The sequence below is a fragment of the Pogona vitticeps genome, chromosome 3 (assembly GCF_051106095.1).
Source record: "Pogona vitticeps strain Pit_001003342236 chromosome 3, PviZW2.1, whole genome shotgun sequence".
NCBI lineage: Eukaryota > Metazoa > Chordata > Lepidosauria > Squamata > Agamidae > Pogona > Pogona vitticeps.
The window spans coordinates 53,377,261-53,396,124 of NC_135785.1; the positions used below are offsets into that span (position 1 = coordinate 53,377,261).

At 43.9% G+C, this 18,864-nt stretch overlaps 1 protein-coding gene across 4 annotated transcripts in view; it reads left to right on the forward strand.

The window, feature by feature from the left end:
- Positions 1-18,864, forward strand: part of KCNIP2 (potassium voltage-gated channel interacting protein 2) — a 133,968-nt gene that overhangs the window by 66,127 nt on the left and 48,977 nt on the right. The window contains exon 1 of one of the 4 annotated variants that reach the window (XM_078389439.1): positions 11,687-11,868. The exons of the other annotated variants lie outside the window; for them this stretch is intronic. Within the exon in view, the coding sequence (XP_078245565.1) occupies positions 11,781-11,868 (88 nt within the window). The 5' untranslated portion in view covers positions 11,687-11,780. Of the gene's footprint in view, positions 1-11,686; positions 11,869-18,864 lie in introns of those variants that run through there. 4 annotated transcript variants of the gene reach the window in all.

Below are 18,864 nucleotides of genomic sequence, written 5' to 3' on the forward strand. Positions count from 1 at the left end.
CACTCCCTGGACTCAACGTTTGGCCCTGAAATCTCAGGAAATGGGATTCTGCTCACTGGGGGACCCTACCATCTAGCCTACTGTTTGTCTACTCTGATTAAGGTGCCTCTCCAGCACTGTGCTCACTTATCTTTTTTACCTGATGCTTTCTAATACAAAGCATGTGCCCTCCCTCTGAGTCATGATTGCTCTCCTAAAAGATGTGCTTTGAGGTTTTTCCCCAAAGGTCTACTGATGAGAAAGATGTTGGGAGCTAGCCTGATTTTTTGATTCCTTGGGTATTTGTTAAAGTGGCTATGTTGCAAACATGTGCATTGAGCACTCAATCTTTCTCTCCTTACCTCTCACTTTAAAACAATAAGGAAATTGCTTCAAAAGGGGTGAGTTTGGAATGAGGAAAATGCAAGAAGCAAACAATTCAGGCTGGACCCATCCTCTCTGAGATAAGGACCCCTTGCCTGTTTCTTCACCAGAAATCCTGCCTCCCAGCAGCGCTTCTTTAAAATTAAAAGAGACTTGGCCTCAGAGATCTAATAGGTGTGTTTATGGGAGAGAATAGGTGATGGGATACAAATGAGAATGCTGCCCCAAAATCAGCCTGAGATTAGAGGAAAAGGGCCCAGGATTATCGGACCCTGCGACAGGTAATTAGCCTTTGGGTGGAGGGAAGCATTTATTTATCCCAGTGGGCCTTTGGGACGTAAATCATTTAATGGCACATGAAAGCCAAGTCGAAGTCCCTCTCTGGCCCACTCACCTGGGCCTTTAGACTTGGGTGGATGGGTGGGATCCCTTTTCCTCCCCTGCTGCCTCAGGACCACTTCCAGGCTGCAGCACCTTGTGAAGAAGGCAGAGCCAGAAAGGGCAGCTCTCACCCCTAACCATCCCCAGCTCTGGTGGCTTGACCCCTTCACTTGCTGCAGGAGGTAAGTGTGAGGGTGCCTCTTTTGTGGGCATCAACAGTGGTGGTGTTCACCATTATCTGCAGTTATCTGATCTGTTGGGGGGGATGGATTCAATCCCCCACAGATATGGGGGCCCTAGTGTATATGTCTGTCCAGGCACCTCAGGGCAAATTGTGTCTGTCCAGATAGTTTTAGACTACAGCTCCCAGAATCTCTTTCCTTTTTCTAAGCTAGATTGGGCTGAGGGAGACTGTAGGCTTAAAACATCTGGAAGACCACAGTTGCCCACCTTTGGTTAACTCAGAGTAGTTGAAGATACCATCAAACACATGCACTCCTTCAGCTGAACAGGAGCACCACATCTATTTTCCTTTCTAAAAGTATTGCTATATTTACAACCATTCACCTTTCCCTCCTTTCTTTTTGGAATACAATGTAGAGTGCAGATCTTTTATCAAGGACAACTCTCCACTGGAAGGGTTGTTTGGTCCAAATTGCATTGAGAAGGAAAGAACCAGAAAGAGTAGAGATCACAGGCTTTCCGGGCTGCCCATCTGCAACAACAGTTGTGGTTAGCAACAGGGATACAAGCCACCTGTCACCATCCTCCCCACTTGGGTCAGACATGTTGCCATTCTGTTTTTTATTTTAAACCTTTCCTAATTTTTCATCTGCATATATAAACTGCATAGGCAATTTTAGGCATATCACTGCTCATGTTTTACCTCTTCTTTTGGTGAAATTTGCTTTCTCTCTCTCTCTCTCTCTCTCTCACACACACACACACACACACACACACACAGTCCCTCTCTCTCACTCCCCCCCCCTCTTTTTTGGTGATATGTAACTTGCAACTATATGCATGGTGTGGGTTTGCATTTCATCCCAACAGCAGTAGCAGAGATTACACTTCAAATCACCCAGTGAATTTCCTAAATGCCTAAGATGGGATCAGAAGATCAGGCTTCCTTGTCCTAAAATCCAGCTGCTGTTCCCCCCCCCCCAGTGGCTCTTAGGTAGCTGGACACTGTGCTGTGCCCACTTTGTTCTCATTGGCTCTGCAGGTTGTCCTCTGCACTTTAAGATCAGATGGGGTGACTTTCTGTGTCAGATGGTTATCACATTCAGGGTAGAGTGCAGCGAAGTTATGGCTAAGAGACTGATACTCTGTCTTGTCAGTCTGTCATATGTGGATAATAGTACTGGCCCAGTTCACAAAGCTGCTGTATGGATGACAACAAGGTAATGTATACAAAGTGCCTCGGAAATATAAAACCACTATAAAAATGCTGTGTACTGTAGTTGTTATTGTCGGGCAGGGCCAGCCCAAGCCATTCTACTGACAGAGGCAAAGGACATGATGTTTCTCTTTCCGCCTCCATTATTCCCTAGCTAAGGCTGAATTGGATGGGTAGTCAAATTTTGCTTCAGTGCTATTGGTGGGACAGTGTCCCTTCCAGTCCCTGAGAGCAGGAAGCTAGTTAAGCGGGCATGGGACCAGCAGTATGGCACTGCTCTGATGTCTAGGTCAAGAGAAAGATCAGGAGAAAAGGCTTGGCTCCTCCTGCCTCCCACCACTAGCTGCCTGAGATGGTTGCCTTCCCTGGGCTTAATAGTAAGGCCCGCATCACTGTCCGGTCCTCTCAGAGTCTGGTGTGCTTTTTCAGCATTTGGGGTTATCCTTTTCTTAGATTCTGGTGCCCTCATGTGGTGATTGTGGCTTTTGCACTCTATAGCTTACATTCACCTTTTTGAAAACCTCGCAGTGTGGAAGATCTGTGCTCTTGAGTAGTACATTCTTGGCAAAATTCATTCTTCCAGTGCCAAATTCTCTTTTAAAGATGGACATATAAGGTGAAATCTAGTAACCCGATGAATTTGCTTTTCCAAGGATTTAACCAACACATAGAGCATCCTCTTATTTATGTTCATCTTAGACAGTTTCAGGAATGTGGTGCTCAAGTGGGGTGCCAGGCTTGGGAGCATCCTTTTTTAAAAAAACTAATGACCACTTTTTCAGTGCTAAAATCTGGGACTGGGAAGGTGGATCCATCTCTTTGTTTTGCTTAGCAAAGCCTCTCCCCCTGTACTCTTTCTTTTGTCTCCCACTTGGAAACACAATACTGTATACTACAAAAAATCTCTGCAGAATCTGAGGCATGGACTTCCCTTCTTCCATTTATTGGTGGCTAGGAATGTTTTTATATAGGGGAACCCCCAATTTACAATGACATACTTTACTATCTGCTGCTTTATAACCATTCTGATATTAGCTAATATCCCCTCCTTTAGAGGAGGACAGAACTCACTAGTATGAGCAGGCCATTTGTAAGACTAATAGGACTTATTTGCTCATTCAAGTGCAATCTGTTCCAAAATAGTTTGCATTACAATAGGGAAAGCTCAGGGCAAGAGATGATTGCTGGGAAAATGCCCCCTCTGTAAAATAAAGTAACAATCCCTGTTAAGCTCAAGGGGGAAGGGAAATCCTGAGCAGGGCAAAAGAGGACATCATCCACGTCTACTCATCAGGAAAACCTAGTACTTTGATTGAGCAAGACCTTGCTCCATTATCACACCACATCCTTGAACATTTCACAGATGACAATCAGATGGGCTATGTCTCAGCAACATGAGAATGTGGTCAGGAGGATCTGGCCAAAGAAGGTGGGTGGCATGGTTAAAAATGGGTTTGACACAACATTTTGATAATATTTTCTGAGAATGCAAAGTGTGACTTTACCCATTTAGGAAATTCTGGGCCCCATTGTATGTAATTTTTTAAGAAGAAGTCACCATGATTAAGCAGTGATGGGGAAAAAAGGAAGGATAGTATTTGCTGCTGTTATTTGAGTTGTTGTTTTCTTAAGAAGATGTGCTAACCCATTCTGCTAATGTCTTTCTGGTGTGTGTTAAAAAAGAAAAAGAAATGAACTGTTCAGTTTCCCTCCAAAATAATTCTAGTCAAATGTTGACAAATACAAATGTATACATTTCCTACGAACTTTTACTTAGATGTAAGACCCAACTTTTACTGGGAGGTATTGTCTGAGGGCCATGCTCTAGGCTGAAGAAAGATAGATTGAGTTCTTTCAAAAGGACATACAGTACTCATTTCTTTATTACTGTTAGATAAAGGAACCAAAGGTCTTGGCTAGATCAGGCTGAATAGTTGCTTGACATCACTACGAGGTGAGATATGCCATTTGGAGAGATCCTGTAAAGACTGGGTACAAGAAACCACATTGCACCTTAAGCGATCCTTTTTGGCCCACCTTCCTTTAAAGAGAAATTAAAAAGAAAGTAATCAGATTTAAAAAGCCTCCTCTTTGTCTTCCCTCGTTTCTTCTTCTTTTTGGGAAGAAGCTTTCAATTTACTGTATTTATTTTTCCTAAAAGGTATAGCACATCAGCACTACCGTAACTAGGTTTTTAAAAAACCCAGAACCTTTGTCTCCTCTCTCTCCCCCTCCACAAAGGGCCAGAGGAAGTTTTCAATTTCCCAATAACATTAAATGACTAAATATCATTTATTGGGAACCTGAAAGTAACCCATCCACTTCTGTTTGATCTCCATTGATCATGCATGCTGGAACCAAATTAGAATGGAGTAATCCTACCTGCACCTTAAAAAGAGAAGTTCCTGCCAAGGAGCCAGAAAGATACAAGTAGCAATGCTCGGGGGATGTAGCACATACATCATATGGTTGGCAAGAAAAGGAGCAAGCCAGTCCATCTCTAGGGTGGACCAAACAGCAGGACAAATTCCTGCATAGCTGCACCCAAAACTTCACTATAATCATCTACCTTTACTTTCCGTGGGCTATGTCACGTTCCCGCCTATCCCTTGGTTGTTTCACCAAGCAAAGGCACAAGCTATGTGTCGTTCAGCTGCCACCAGTTGATTACATCAACTTTTTTCACTATTAATGACAGAGGGCCAGGCAACATATCATTTAAGAACCAAGTAGAAATTGTTTATTGTTACAAGTGATAAAAGTCCAGTCAATGTTGTTAACTCTCAGCTAAAACAACCTTCTTCCTCCACTCTCAACTGCCTACTCCACTCTCTCACTCTCCTCTATTCTTCACCCCCCCTTAACTCTGCCCCACCAACTCCTATTGGTGCATGCAAATTTCAACATAAATATTCATAAGCAGGGTGAACGCGACATCCTGTTTGCCAGGAAGTTCTGTGAAACAGGTCTCAGCTTTCAGTAGACAAGCTAGGCTTCTCAAAGTTGCAACATTTACTCAACCTTTGGGTGGAGATAGACCAAATGTGATAGCAATTTCATTTGTTTTTCTTTTCTTTATTTCTCAGCTTGGACAGAGGCTATAGATTTTTCCCCCCAATGAAATCTTGGAAATTCAGGAACGAAGAAGAGCAAGGAGTAAAGCAAGAGTAGCCTTCCTGATATTTCCTGGTCAAAAAGGAGGACAGGATTGGAAAGTACCAGTCCTCCTGATTGACTGAAGCCTTCAGACCTTTCCCCCTTTTGTTGCCTGTGTACCATTGGCAAGTGTGAATGCTGCTGTTGCATGGGGAAGGGGAATTGCAGCTGTAAAGAGCTAGTGAAAGTGGATATAAAATGTTACTGCAAATGCAACCTTTATAATCAAGAGTAATGACTCTGAGGCTTTAGAAATATTCAGCCACTTTACAGCACAGAATTGGGAGCTGTTTGTCTTTGTAATCAAACAGGATTACCACTAGAGAAGCCAGAGACCATGCTATGTCTTGTCTTAGCTATTAAAATTGTGTTTGCTATAATCTGCGTTCTTCAGCATCTGTGGGGTGGGGGTGAGGGTTTGGAAACAATCCCCTGTGGATACTGGAATTAAATGCCATGCATGGACTCACACAATTACTGTATGTTGCTGAAATGAAGAAAGCCTCCGAGGGTGTAGTAGCCAGGAGGAGATCTATGTCGTGGAGGATGATCAGCTGTCACCACTTCAGTTTTGGTGCACAGAATTAAAAAAATCAGAATTCTTTAATTCTTAGTGTATGATACAGCTGGTAGATGTTGGGGTTCTAATAAGAAATTAAGTAAACCCTAGAAGCTTGAACTCGGTACACCTCTACTACAAGTAATGCAATCACTTCTCCAAAAATCAGTATTTTGATACATTACAGGTCTCATTGAGTTAGCATGGAGGGGAGAATGCACAGCAGTGTGCTTGAGTCATGAGATTTGGATCCAGGTGTAACTGCTTTCACCTTTTTGATCATGTCAGTGGCTTTTTGGGGGAAGGTAGGAGCATTCGGTTTTGGTGTGTATTAGGGCAGCAAATATGTACTGCTTCGCTTTTAAAAAATAAAAGGCAAATGGAAAGCTTCCTCCCAGAATATTTTGTTTGCTTTTCTCTTAAAGGACTGATCAAGAACCTCCATAGAGCTGAGGAACAGATTAATTTGCCAATATCCTGAAGTAGCTGTCCTATCACGCCTGTCCAGGATATTGGCAAATTGACGATTCATTGCTCTGGACTAAATGGGATTGCTTGAGGTCCATATGGCATTTGGATGCAGGGATCAGTCCAAATGGGATTCTGGGCCTCCTCGTGACCTTACTTACCCTGCTCCAGTCCACTCCAGTTACCATGTGTAGACATGCCCAATGTCTCCTTTACTCCCAATCAAATTTTTTATTATTTTCAAACTGCCTATCTCATCCTTCCATATTTCTATTCTAAGGAAAGCTAACAGAAAGAATTTGTTCAAAACAATAAAACCAATTGCCTTGTATCTGACATACCTCCTTTCAAGTGGGAGAGATAAAGGCCTGAGAGCAAGGGAAGCTCATCTTAAGGAACAGAAGAAAGATCAAGGAAAAATCTTGACTAAGAAGCTTTAAAAGAGGCTTGGATTTATTATATGGCCTGTTTTGCACTTCTAACCATCAGCTATGTTCTTGTTTGGTATGACTTGCTCTTTTTGCAGTTCCTTCAGTAATTTCTGTTGGAGTTTCATTTGCAGCCTCACATGCTGTCTATGGATTGTCTGGCTAGGTTGAGTGTCTGTCCAGCACTAACCAATTGTTCCTTCCAGCCTTTGAATTCAAAGAGAGCTCCACCTCTCTGCTGAGGGTTCTTTCCCCTCCTTTCTCTCTCCTTGGTTGGAAGCAGTTGTTTGTTTGCTATTTATCTGTTCGGTTGGTTGCTAACTATGTATGCAGAAAAGAAAGCAGCATATATGTTTGTTATTTCAAGCAACTGTAAGAAAAGAAATATGTTTTATTCTTTCTCTTACAGATGTCTCATAGTGAGTTACTGAAACTTTAAGGGCCAGTTAATGAGAAAGGGGTAGACTCATCTACTGTGGATCTCAATATTTCTACAGTGTAGGGGGAAAAAAGAAGAATTTTATCAGAAATTCAAACTGCAACAGTTTTTTGGCTTGTAGTTTTGAGTGGGGATCACCTGGTTATAATATTTACAGATAACAAAAATGTGTTTAGAATAAGGATGACATCAACAAAATAAAAATAGCAGTGGCACTGCTAGTCTTTTCAACCAACAGAGGTGAATTCAGTGGCACTTATGTCTGTCTAAGGAAGTGCTCCATAGTCTTAGGTGTATGTAGATTTTCATTTGTGATGGAGGCTGAAGGAATGGAAGCAAAGGGGCATAGAAGTTATCTATCTTGTGGAATCAGTGTGATAATACCGGGGGAGGGGGGTTAGAAACATGGAGAACCATTGTCTCCCATTGAGCATCTTGGAGAAAAGATGGGAATAGAATTGTAATGAATAAAAAATTAATTGGCGATATGCAATTAAATGCTCAGAGGAGTTACGGTGGCCCCATCTGCCTCCAGTTTGTTCACAGAGCTTTCACGAGCCTCTCACAGGCTCTACTTTCTTCCTTCATGAACATTCATCACAAAGCTGAATCTCACAGCGTGGCCAAGGTGGGAGTTCCCTTAGCGCTTGTAAAAGTTACTTTTTGAAAGTATGTATTCCATATTACTTCTGCATAACTAAGAAGGAAAAAAAGAGGAAAGAGTCTTGCAACAGCTGTAAGACTAACAGATTTCAGTTTGGATGAGGTTCCCTGGATTATTCCACATCTAAGAAATGTATGGCCGATGTGTTAAGCAAAATCAAGGAGGTGACTCTGTGTCGGATGCTCTCCTGCCTTCTTGGGCTAAATATTTGATCCTCAAAGGAAGGGCAGCTCTGTTTAAAATACCAGTACCATGTTGTTCCACTAGATGGCCTCCTTCTCCAGCACTTGCTTTAATACATGGCTAGATGTCTAGAATCATCCAGGGAAGGTTGGGGATCCCACTACTGCACATTAAAGAGTTCCTGCCTCTGTCTTCATGCACACTGTGCTCTAAGCCACTGGTTCTTAACCTTGGGTTACTCAGGAGTTTTGGACTGCAACTCCCAGAAGCCTTCACCACCAACTGTGCTGGCTGGGGTTTCTGGGAGTTGCAGTTCAAAAACATCCAAGTAACAAAGGTTAAGAACCACTGCTCTAAGCTACAATCAGCAAAAGGCCTTGTTCAGGTAAACTTTCTTCCCTTTCGCTTTCAGCACAAGACACATTTTATTTGGATTAAAATGTTGCAAATACTGAAAGTACTGCAGATACTTTCCCAAGTAGTTTAAGCCTGGATTTGCCAGAAAAGAGCATGCATTGGCTGGTTTGTGAAGTTCTCCATGTCATATAATGAAGGCTCCTTGTATGGACAGCATTGCCTTCTCCTGCCACTGTTCTTCCTGCAAAGGATGTGGATGAACACCAAGATGAGCAATGGCTCAGATGTATGATTCAACAACTGGAATAATTACTGTGTTGATGTTCTGTAAAGCCCACTCATGCATATCCTCTACATGAAGAATAGCCTTGGAGTAGGGGAAGGTCACAGTGGCCACCATCCAGATGTCTTTTGGTGTACAACATCTCATCAGCCCTAACCCCAGAGTCCGTGGGATTATGTGGGTTGTAATATGTGCCTCTCTGACAGGAGCTGGACTCCATGATCCATTGGGTCCCTTCCAGCTCTGCAATTCTAAGATGATGATGATGATTAAATTGTCTTATGAATGAGTGACCTTCTCCTAAAGTACCATCCAAATAATCACAATCCCAACTTCTGGCTCTGCAATCAGATACCTAAACCACTGAGGTATCCAGAGATCATAGGACATTTTGGAAGTCGCCCATTCATAAGTGCCATGAGTCAGATGCAACTGGACAGCATGTAACAACAATAACAACTTTTTAAGCTACCCTGTTAAACTAGGTTTAATGGGTTCATCCATAGGGTGATGCAAATATTTCATGCTTGGGAATTCAAGAAAGTGGAGCAGTGGGAAAGACTGTGATGCTTAGCTTATCTAGAGGCTAGATTACTGGATCTTTTCAATAAGAACTGCTGCATGGAGAGTTTTTAAGTAGGCACTGGAGACAAAGGCAGTTCCGCCTTGAGCTCCATCCAACTCAACTGTGAGTGTGGTGTAAAGGTCTAGAAAAGGGTGGCCCATTACAAAAGGAGATGAGATTCCTGGCCCTTAATGATTAGCCAGGAGAGAGCATTTACCAAGGATAGCTTGTCAAGCAAATTACACCTTCTTATATTCCTATTTTACATAAACACTGAAGGTTAACAGCCCTGATCCCATTTTACATGCAGCCACTCTAAGTCTTGAATCTGCAACCTAAATAAAAGAATATCAGACATAAAGAGATGCGGGTGGGTGTGCACATGTGCACGTGTGTGTTTGATTGTAGCAGGAATGACTATATTGTGTTGGAACATTCTTGGGCAAAATCTTTCCAGTTTTTACTCTCAGCTTGCCAATATTAGCTCCATGCAAGCTTCCACAGTGCTGAGGGGAAGATGGCAGCTGTTCATAGCTCCTCCAAGTGCCAAACCAGACATGATAGAAGAACTGCTGGCATGGGTTTCATTTAAAACACACAAATAGTTACCCAGCAGGGAGAGGCTTAGCCAGTTTGGAAAAAGAAGTGTTCCAGTTACCCATGCTTGAAATTTGCCAAGAAATGAACTCTAGTCATGCCCCCCTTTCTCTTTGGCCCTTCTTACAATGTCAGCCCTTTGTTTTCATTCTTTTGTTTCATTCCTTCCCTGCCCCCTGTAAGTTGAAATCCCCCCCTAAAGTTTTTTGCTTTTGTTTTAAGGCCTGTTTTGTCCCGAGTTAATCACAGAATCACATTGCCTTGAATTCATTCTCGCCTTTAGTCTAAACTACAGAGTATAATAAAATCTTTAGGAGTAGAAATTGTTAAAGCTCTGGGATAGATTTGGCCCCACTTTCACAGAGCTCTGTCCTGTGTTTGTCTGCAGTCTTGATGCTTAGATCTGTGTGGAGAGTAATGGTGGAGAACACCTGAGTTTCAATTCTTCTTCAAAAGTGGACCAGCCTTCTCTGTAGTTCCTGGGTGTATAAACATTAGAGGAGAAAAGACCTGGGTTGTCTCAGCCAGTGGTCATGCTATCTGGGAGATTATGGGATTTTTACATGAAAAAATATACCTTTCCCAAGCTCTGGATTTGACCCCTGAAGTCATCTCTTTTATAAACCACGAATCAGACCCCCTCTCCAATTGCACTTTATTGTCAGAAACCATTCACAAACTTGGCTCCAGTATAAAAAGCCCAACTCTTCAAAGAGCACAATGTTGGGTGTGGCCAACTCAAGATCCCACCACCCCACCCTCATTTGAGAGTGATATCATCCTGTCTTGTAAATGTGGATTATGGAGACATGGGTGGCTTTCCCATCCACAGCTGTTTCCCCCAGTTTCTTTATTCTCACTCGCTGCAGTTTCTCCTTGTCTCTTATTGGTACATGATCCTGATAGTTTGAGGAATTATGCTGCAGGGTCTTTTGGGTTGCCCAGAGAGACAGTGGCAGAGCATTGCCTGGCATGTGCATCTTTCATGCTCTTGTGCTCTGCCGGCTTCAGAAAGAGCGTCCTTGTGCAGCCTCTGGAAAAGGAGTTAGGAGGCAGCTGCACCCGATTGGTCAGTGGGACCGAGAGAGTCAGACCATCACCATGCCAACCAGCACCGTCTCTGGTTTCCTGGGAGCCCCTGCTGTGAAGTGCTGGGTGTGGCAGAGGAAGATGCCAGCCAAAGCAGGGAAGGAAAGAGGAGGCACTGCCTTGGAGGGGTGGCTTTCCAGAGTGAAGGCTTGCTGGCTGTTCCCCTCCAGTGAATTCATGGACTGGCTGGGAGAATACAAAGGCAGCACTGCTCCTTTGTGGTCCTTCCTTCTTCGCTGCCCAGTCTGACTTGCTTCTTGCAGCAACTTTCCTGCCCGGAGGAGGAGTGTCCGAGGAAGAAGCAGTCTCTGTGTTTCAGCTGAACAGCTCAGAACTGAGATAGTGCAGCAGGCGTGTGCTCTGCCTTGACTTGGCTGCAATGCTCCCACATTTCCAGAAACCCTGTGAAATGCCGGGACTTTCTGTATTTGCTGGGAGGAGAGCAAAACTCTGGGTGTGTCTTCCTTGCTGGCAATCACTGTGCTCGTTTGTGTAGCCCAGGAGCACCTCCATGCACATATTGCCTCTGCCACCGCCAATCCTGGCTTGCTTCTCTCAGCACAAACCTCCTCCCTCCCTCCCTCCCTCCCTCCCTCCCTCCCTCCTCCTCCTCCTCCTCCCACTGCCACCTAGTCTGCTGTTTGCCGGAGAGCAAGGGTTCTTCTGGCTTGCTGGGGTTTGCTCTGGCATGGATATCTGGGCACAGCCAGAGCCAGGAACAGAAGACGCTCTTTGATGTCCCCCTCCTAAGCACTTCTAGTTTTCCCCCCCTGCCCCAAGGGCTTAGCTGTTTTGCCGCTGAGAAGGGGGCCCAGCTAGGTGCCACCCTGCCACAGTGTGGTTGGCACTATGACTCACTGCCAGCGACAATGCAAGAAGCACCTAGGGCGGGCGGTGCGCTTCTTCTACCAGTTTATCACTGGGACCTTGCCTCAAGGTAGGAGTTACCTGGGCTCTGGAGGAGGGAGGGGGTGTTGGCAACCAGTAAAGCTGGTGGGGCATAGAAACAGGGACAGAGGGACTGGGATGGTGTGTCTTTTGTGGGGTAGGCTTTAAAGTCTTAGGCTTTGTGTGGTGAGGTACAAGGGGAAGCACTCTGTCCTCTCCCCCCTTAGTTGTAGGTCATCATGGCTCTTAGGAGTAGAGGAGAAAGAAAACAAAGTGTTTGGCCACTTGACTCTAATGAAAGTTGCCCGGTGGCCCTGTTAGATGAAATAAGAAGTCTGGGTGTTGCTGGAATCCTCTTGGGGCTGCATTCCATGCATACTTCTGCAGTTCAGTCACCAGATCCTGAACCTCATCCCTAGAGATCAATGACTGGATCGTTATGCAGTGCCCTGCTTTGCTAGAGACACCACGGTCAGCAGGACCCCTCAGAAAAGATGCTGTTTGTGCATCACACATATATGCAAACATACACCTAACCTTCTTAGGCTTCTTTGCTTTCGGCATGAGGGATCAGTGGCATTGCTCCCATTCCTCATCACTTTATCATCTAGAAGCCAGTTAGCCAAGCCTCTTAATGGAAACTCATCTGTACTAACAGAATTACATCTACCTAACAAAAGTGTTACTTTGTTACAACAGTACAAAGACAGTTACTTTGTACTGAAGTTTTTATTTATGCATCCTAACAATGTGTTACTTCTCACCTGGATAAGGGGAGCCTCAGGTGGTTGAGATAAAAAAGGTTACTGTCCATATGCAGATTCTGGACTTTTCAAGTCTTTGAAGTGCGCTGATCCCCTTCTGTAATCTTTTGGTTTCCTGTGTTCCCCATTAGGAAACCATGGCTCTTTACAATTGTATTGATTCATAAATTGTGGTTACAACCAAAGGGCATTTTCTAACCTTTCATATGCCTTGTTTCATCACAGCTTAATCTCTAATGTCAAGGTTCAATCCCAACTCCACATTTGTTCATGATTTAGAAGTTCACTGATTTGATGAAGGACCCCATCCCCATTCACCTCCTCTGTCTGCCCTGAATTGAACAGTGATCATTTAATGAATTGTGGAATTGGGTTCCGCCAGCTGCTGGAGGGCAGACCCATTTCCCTTTCTCCTGGGGCCCAGTACATCATGCTGAGCTCCTCCTGTGTCCATTGTCCATGCCCACCAGTTTTCTGAACCTGTGAAAAGTTGTCCTGTAGCATGAATCTGCCTCTTCCTTATCAACATAGGCATAATCGTAACTGTGGTATGCTGTTTTTTTTTTAACAGAGCTAGCACCAGCACTTTACAGATTTCTCCTGTTTGAAGCAGGAATTGCCTATCTGCTGAGTTTTGTGCCTCCAAAACTGCACCTATTTGAATGTAATTACAGACCCTGTATTTGGGAAGTGGCTTTGTTTTGTACATTCTGCTGTGACACAGCATGTTCTTGAGCAATGAATGGTAACAGTTTGTTATTTAGTCGTTTAGTCGTGTCCAACTCTTCATGATCCCATGGACCAGAGCACGCCAGGCCCTCCTGTCTTCCACTGCCTCCCGGAGTTGGGTCAAACTCATGTTGGTGGCTTTGATGACACTGTCCAACCATCTCATCCTCTGTCATCCCCTTCTCCTCCTGCCTTCACACTTTCCTAACATCAGGGTCTTTTCCAGGGAGTCTTCTCTCCCTGGAAAACAGTTTAGCTTGTGCTGAATTGGAATGGACTATACCTGCCCTTTCTGGTGGGAAACAATGATGATAACTCTGATTTACCGTAAGGCCTACTTGAAATTAAAACCCATGACCTTGGGAGTGAAATGGAGACTAAGTGATGTCATATCTCTTGCTGACAGCGTGCTTGCTGTGACACTGATGTTCATCCTAATAACCCTCTACATTCTTAATCTGCATCATATTAAAATTAACTACAGTATTGGAGTGTCTAATGTAGCAGAGAACTCTTACTTGAAAAAGCAGCTCAGTTTATATCTTCCCGTTCAAAGACCTCTCAACTCTGTGAATCATATTGCATGGGTCTTTTGATCTCCAATGAGAAGAAGGATATGATTTGTCCTTTGGTTCTACTTTGTCACACACCCCCGTATTAGATAATTAAATGGTGTGTTTGATCTGTTCTGTTGCACCTGCTGAGCAACATGTTATAATTACATTTGTGTTTGTCCAAGAATAAACATAGCTTCAAAAAACAGACAGTTCCTTAAGGGCAAGGAAATATCCACAGGAATAATTTGAGGGGAAGGAGGCAGCAGCAAAGTGTAATAATGATGCCTATGGATTGTTGACCTGATTATCGCTTTTACCTATCCTTTTAAAGAAATACCAAGTATGTATAGGATTCAGGGTGGGATGCAGGTGTAAGTTTGCAAGATATTCTTTCATTTAGGGCTTTTAATAATAGACCATTTTGGAGGTCATTCATTCATAGGGTCACCATAAGTCAGAGGTGACCTAAGGACACATAGCAACAACAACAACAACAACAACAACAACAACAACAACAACAACAACAACAACAACAACAACAACAACAACAACAACAACAACAACAACAACCAGCTAATCATGAGCAAACTTGATCCTTTTTCATGGGCATTTGTTGCTTTTTGTTCAGCTGGCAAGGATACAGTTTTTTGGTATGAACTCTACACATATCACTATTGTTGTTCTTACTGGCACATGTGATTGCCTGTATTATTACCAACAAGGGCTGCGACAGATATGTCTTGGGGTGGCACTGATGGTGAGATGGGGATGGCCAATGACATAAGATTGACTTGATAGAAGAACTTGTGAATCTGTGGTGCTTATCTGACAGCACTAAATCTGACAAGCCTAACAAAATTTTGGTTGGAGGAGAGACAAGAGGTGTTCACTTAGGTAGGATATTCATGTTTTGCTTGCTTACCTTGCCACAGGGAGTGTTTCTTGTCTGTCCTTTACAGAGATTTTTAATTGAACTCTTTCAACACTGTGTCACTTGCCAATTATTTTTTTTATTAAATTATTTATTTTTAACAAGGGGGTGACAAAAAGGAAAAGGGGAATTGAGGTTAATAGGGAAGAGGAGAAACAATAACATACTAACGTCCATTCTATACCTATTGCCATATCAAGATTCCAAGTTACTCTATTTACTCTTTTCTGCCTTCCAGGTTTAAGTTCTCATTTCAATATATGCTATTCAATCCACTTGTAGAATAAATCCCATCTTTCTGCTGCCTTTTGTAAAGGACAGTCCTTCATCACTTCTGATAAAATGTCCATTCCTGCTATTTCCCGTATCTTCTCTATGAGATCTTCTTGTTTCGGTACCGTCGGACTTTTCCAATTTTTGGCATAGAGAATTCTGGTTGCAGTAACTATATATATAACTATATATGCCTTTGACTTATCTATGTTATCAGGTATCATAGATAACATAGATGCCAATTGTTTTAAGAGGTGGGCAAGAAGGCAGTGTTAATAAAAGGGGAAGAAGGGCAATCTGTGATCCCCATGAAAGTTCTAGAGATTGCAGTATGGATTCTTGCCCCCCAAATTGCCCAGGATAATTAAACATTCTGTGTACATGGCAACAGTGATTTAACTGCCATGGGAAACTTCAGCTCAGCTCAGGAGCATCTGCATGTCTAGTTGCACTCCAAGATAGTTAATCTCATTGTTTCTCGCTGGTTTAAAAGTATAATAATTCATTATTGACTCACTGAAAGGCTTAAGTAGGACCATTTTCTGACATTTTCCATTTATTGCCACCATGCAAAACACTTCGCAAGGCTAGCACCCACCCACTCCATTTGCTATTCCCCACAGGCATGCCGATCAAGTGAGTCTCCCAGGAGTTAGCCTGAAGCCATGGCAGGGCTTACCTGGGATAGAGAAATCCTCTCTGTGGGAAGGGTGAAGATAGGAGGGAGGAGCCTTCAGGGACTTGGGCCAAAACCAAAACATTCAGTATGAGGGATGAATTGATGCTAGGACAGGATCCGGCCTAAGGGAGTTGCATAATATCAAAGATTTTCTTCCATAAGGTGGGAAATAGGAAGAAAAGCATATTTTAAAATTCATGTTGACTGCCATGGCTTCCACATGCATCCTGTTGGTCAAGGAAGTTTACATATGGCCTAGCAGTTTACCAAGGTTCCTCTAGTTCTGCCTTTGAAAGGAAGGCCTGATATGAACCCCTGTCTCTCTGTTTCCAAGAGAAAAGAGATCCTTAGGCTTGACCGTGAAAGTGTAACCTTTTAGATACAGCCAGGCCAAGACAATTAGCAACTTGAGGTAAAGAACAAGATAGCTCAATTTAGTATTGGCGCTCGAAGTGCATCTTCCACCACACCTGGTAGTGAGCACAACAACAGGTTATATACTATATACAGCACTGTTTCAAGCAGAAGGGAAAAGATGAAGAATCCAGTATGAACAGCTAAGAGGCTGCCACCATTATCCCACGATGTCTGCTGCTTGTAGTGATTGCCTTACTGTTTTTTTTCCCCTAGAGATACAGCCAGCTTGGCTTCTATAAGCAGTGGGGTCTTCTGATATGACTGGCCCACAGGAAACTCCTGGTTTTCAGAAAACGTTTCTGAAGAAGCCACTTTTCCTACTAAAATAGCCCCGGTATGCCATCATCTCTCTAGACCAGCAATGGCAAACCTATGACACGCGTGCCATAGCTGGCACACAGAGCCCTCTCTGTGGGCATGCAAGCCATGCCAATGGTGCTGCCCATGCCAGCCCGGTGCAGGGTGCAGGGTGCAGTGCCGCTCACTGTCAGGGCTCAGCTCAAGCTCATGCTGCTGCCTCATCCCCTGCCCGAAGGGAACCCAGGAGTGGTGCTGGAGGAGGCAACCAGGCGGTGGCGGCAGCAGCAACAGGAGGTGGAGGCGAAGGAGGAACTGCGCTGGAATGCCCCTCACGGCTGCCCACTGACTGTAGCTCCAGCACCGCAGGAGAGCGAGCAAGTGGGGTTGAACGCAGAGCAGGAAGCCCAGATGAGGGTCCTGTCTATATTTGGGGAGGGGGGGAGAGGCACTCCCCGGCCACCCTCCAGAGGACGCCCATTGATTTGGGCACTTGGGCTCTAAAAGGTTCGCCATCACTGCTCTAGACTGTGAGATCCAGAGCGAAGAGAAATGATTCTCAGTCAGTTAACCAGATTGTAACAACTGTATCAGTGGCCTGAAAAATCACCTTTTGCCAATGTTTGGTTGTGTTTTATTAATAATCAGCTCTCACTGTGATTAGCAGGTATATAATAAGATTCAGCTGTGACCTAGTTTTAATTCTCCTAATAGACAGATAAAAAGGGGTTTGAAAAGAAGATAATATCCACCAGTATATCAGCTTAACCTGGCCAATTCATACAGGTAGGGGATACAGGGAATGGTGCTTGTGATAAAAGATACTGCCCTTGTCTGAACATTGTCATCATTTCTAGTAAGCAACCTGTACTCTCAGTATTTTATTCCATAATGATTATCATAGCTGATCACACTGGTAGGGATGATGGAAGATATAGTCCAAAAATATCTACTTGTGGTAGGGGAGATATGACAGCATTTTTCAAATACTTGAAAGGCTGTTATATAGAGGAGGGGCAGGATCCATTCTCATTTATCTCTGAATGCAGGACACACAATAGTATACTCAAGTTACAGGAAGCCAGATTTTGATTGGATATCGGGAAGAACTTCCTAACTATTAGAGCAGTATGGCCATAGAAATAATTTCCTTGAGGTGGTGACTGCTCCAACACTGGAGGCATTCAAGAAAAACTTGGATAATCACCTGGCAGATATCCTTTGACTATATTCCTGCACTGAGCAGGGGGGTTGGAGTCTATGGCCTTATAGGCTTCTTCCAACTTCGTGATTCTACAATAGCTGTAGAGAGCATGCAAGTGGATATAGAGTAGCTAGTCCTGTGTAGACCCATGTATTGATGCCTCCTGAGCTACTTCCAAAGGAATCCACAACTTTATATGGTATAATAATAAATTAATCCATGTGAGCCAGTGTCCTAATTCAGATAATCTTACATTCTGTTGTATACAAAATGCAGCACTTGAGAATGTTTATTTACCTAAATTACAGCTCTGTGGATGATTTCTTTGACTTGCTTTCTAGAAGAGAAGTGTGGCAGGCTATGAGGATTCAGGATGTCCAGAACCATCAGCCAAACTCCTGAGGTTGTGTGCCTCGAAGCTCTTTTTTGCCTGGCAGGGAAGGAAATCAACCCTTCCTTTGCTTTCCTGGGGTTCCTTTATATTCAACATGAATGGCTTTTGTGAAGCATTGTGCTTGACACACCTCTGCAGCTTAGGGTAATGCTTGGAGGCATCCTGTACCCAGAGGTGGCCAGAATACACCCCTTAGGGCCCCACAGTGATCCCCAAGCCTCCCCCAATGCTTCAACCCCCTAACTGGTTCTAAAATAACAATTTTTGCCCCACAGCTGCAAGGTGTGGCTCCCTTTTGCATACTTTATTTTGTATTGCATACTTTACCAAATTTCTTCCCCTGCCCCCCTGCCCCCCTGCCCCCCTGCCCCCCAGTATTTTTCAGTCTTCAGAAAACTTTTCTGAAAACCAGAAGTGACCAGCTGGACCTCTTCCTTTGTCTAAAAAAAGATCTCTTAAAACTTTTTTTGGAAAAATCCTAGAGGGTTGGAATTAGGAGTACAGTACAAACTGTGGTTCCCCAATTCCAAGAGCCTCATGGTCTTGGATGACTGGGATGTGCTGCAGTTGCAACGGCACAGAAGATTGCCTCTGAGTCGGAAGCCCTGCCGATGTGCAGCTCAGCCTGCTATTTATACCCAGGCAGGTGGGTGACTGGTTAATTTTAGCTCAGTGCCACTGCTGTCTCGCTAGGGAACTGGTGGGTGGTTGGGTGTCTGCTTGTGTGGCTGTATTTTACAGATGGAATGAGAAAAGTGGGACGGCTACACCTGATTGGGTGCAAAGGTGACACAGCACAG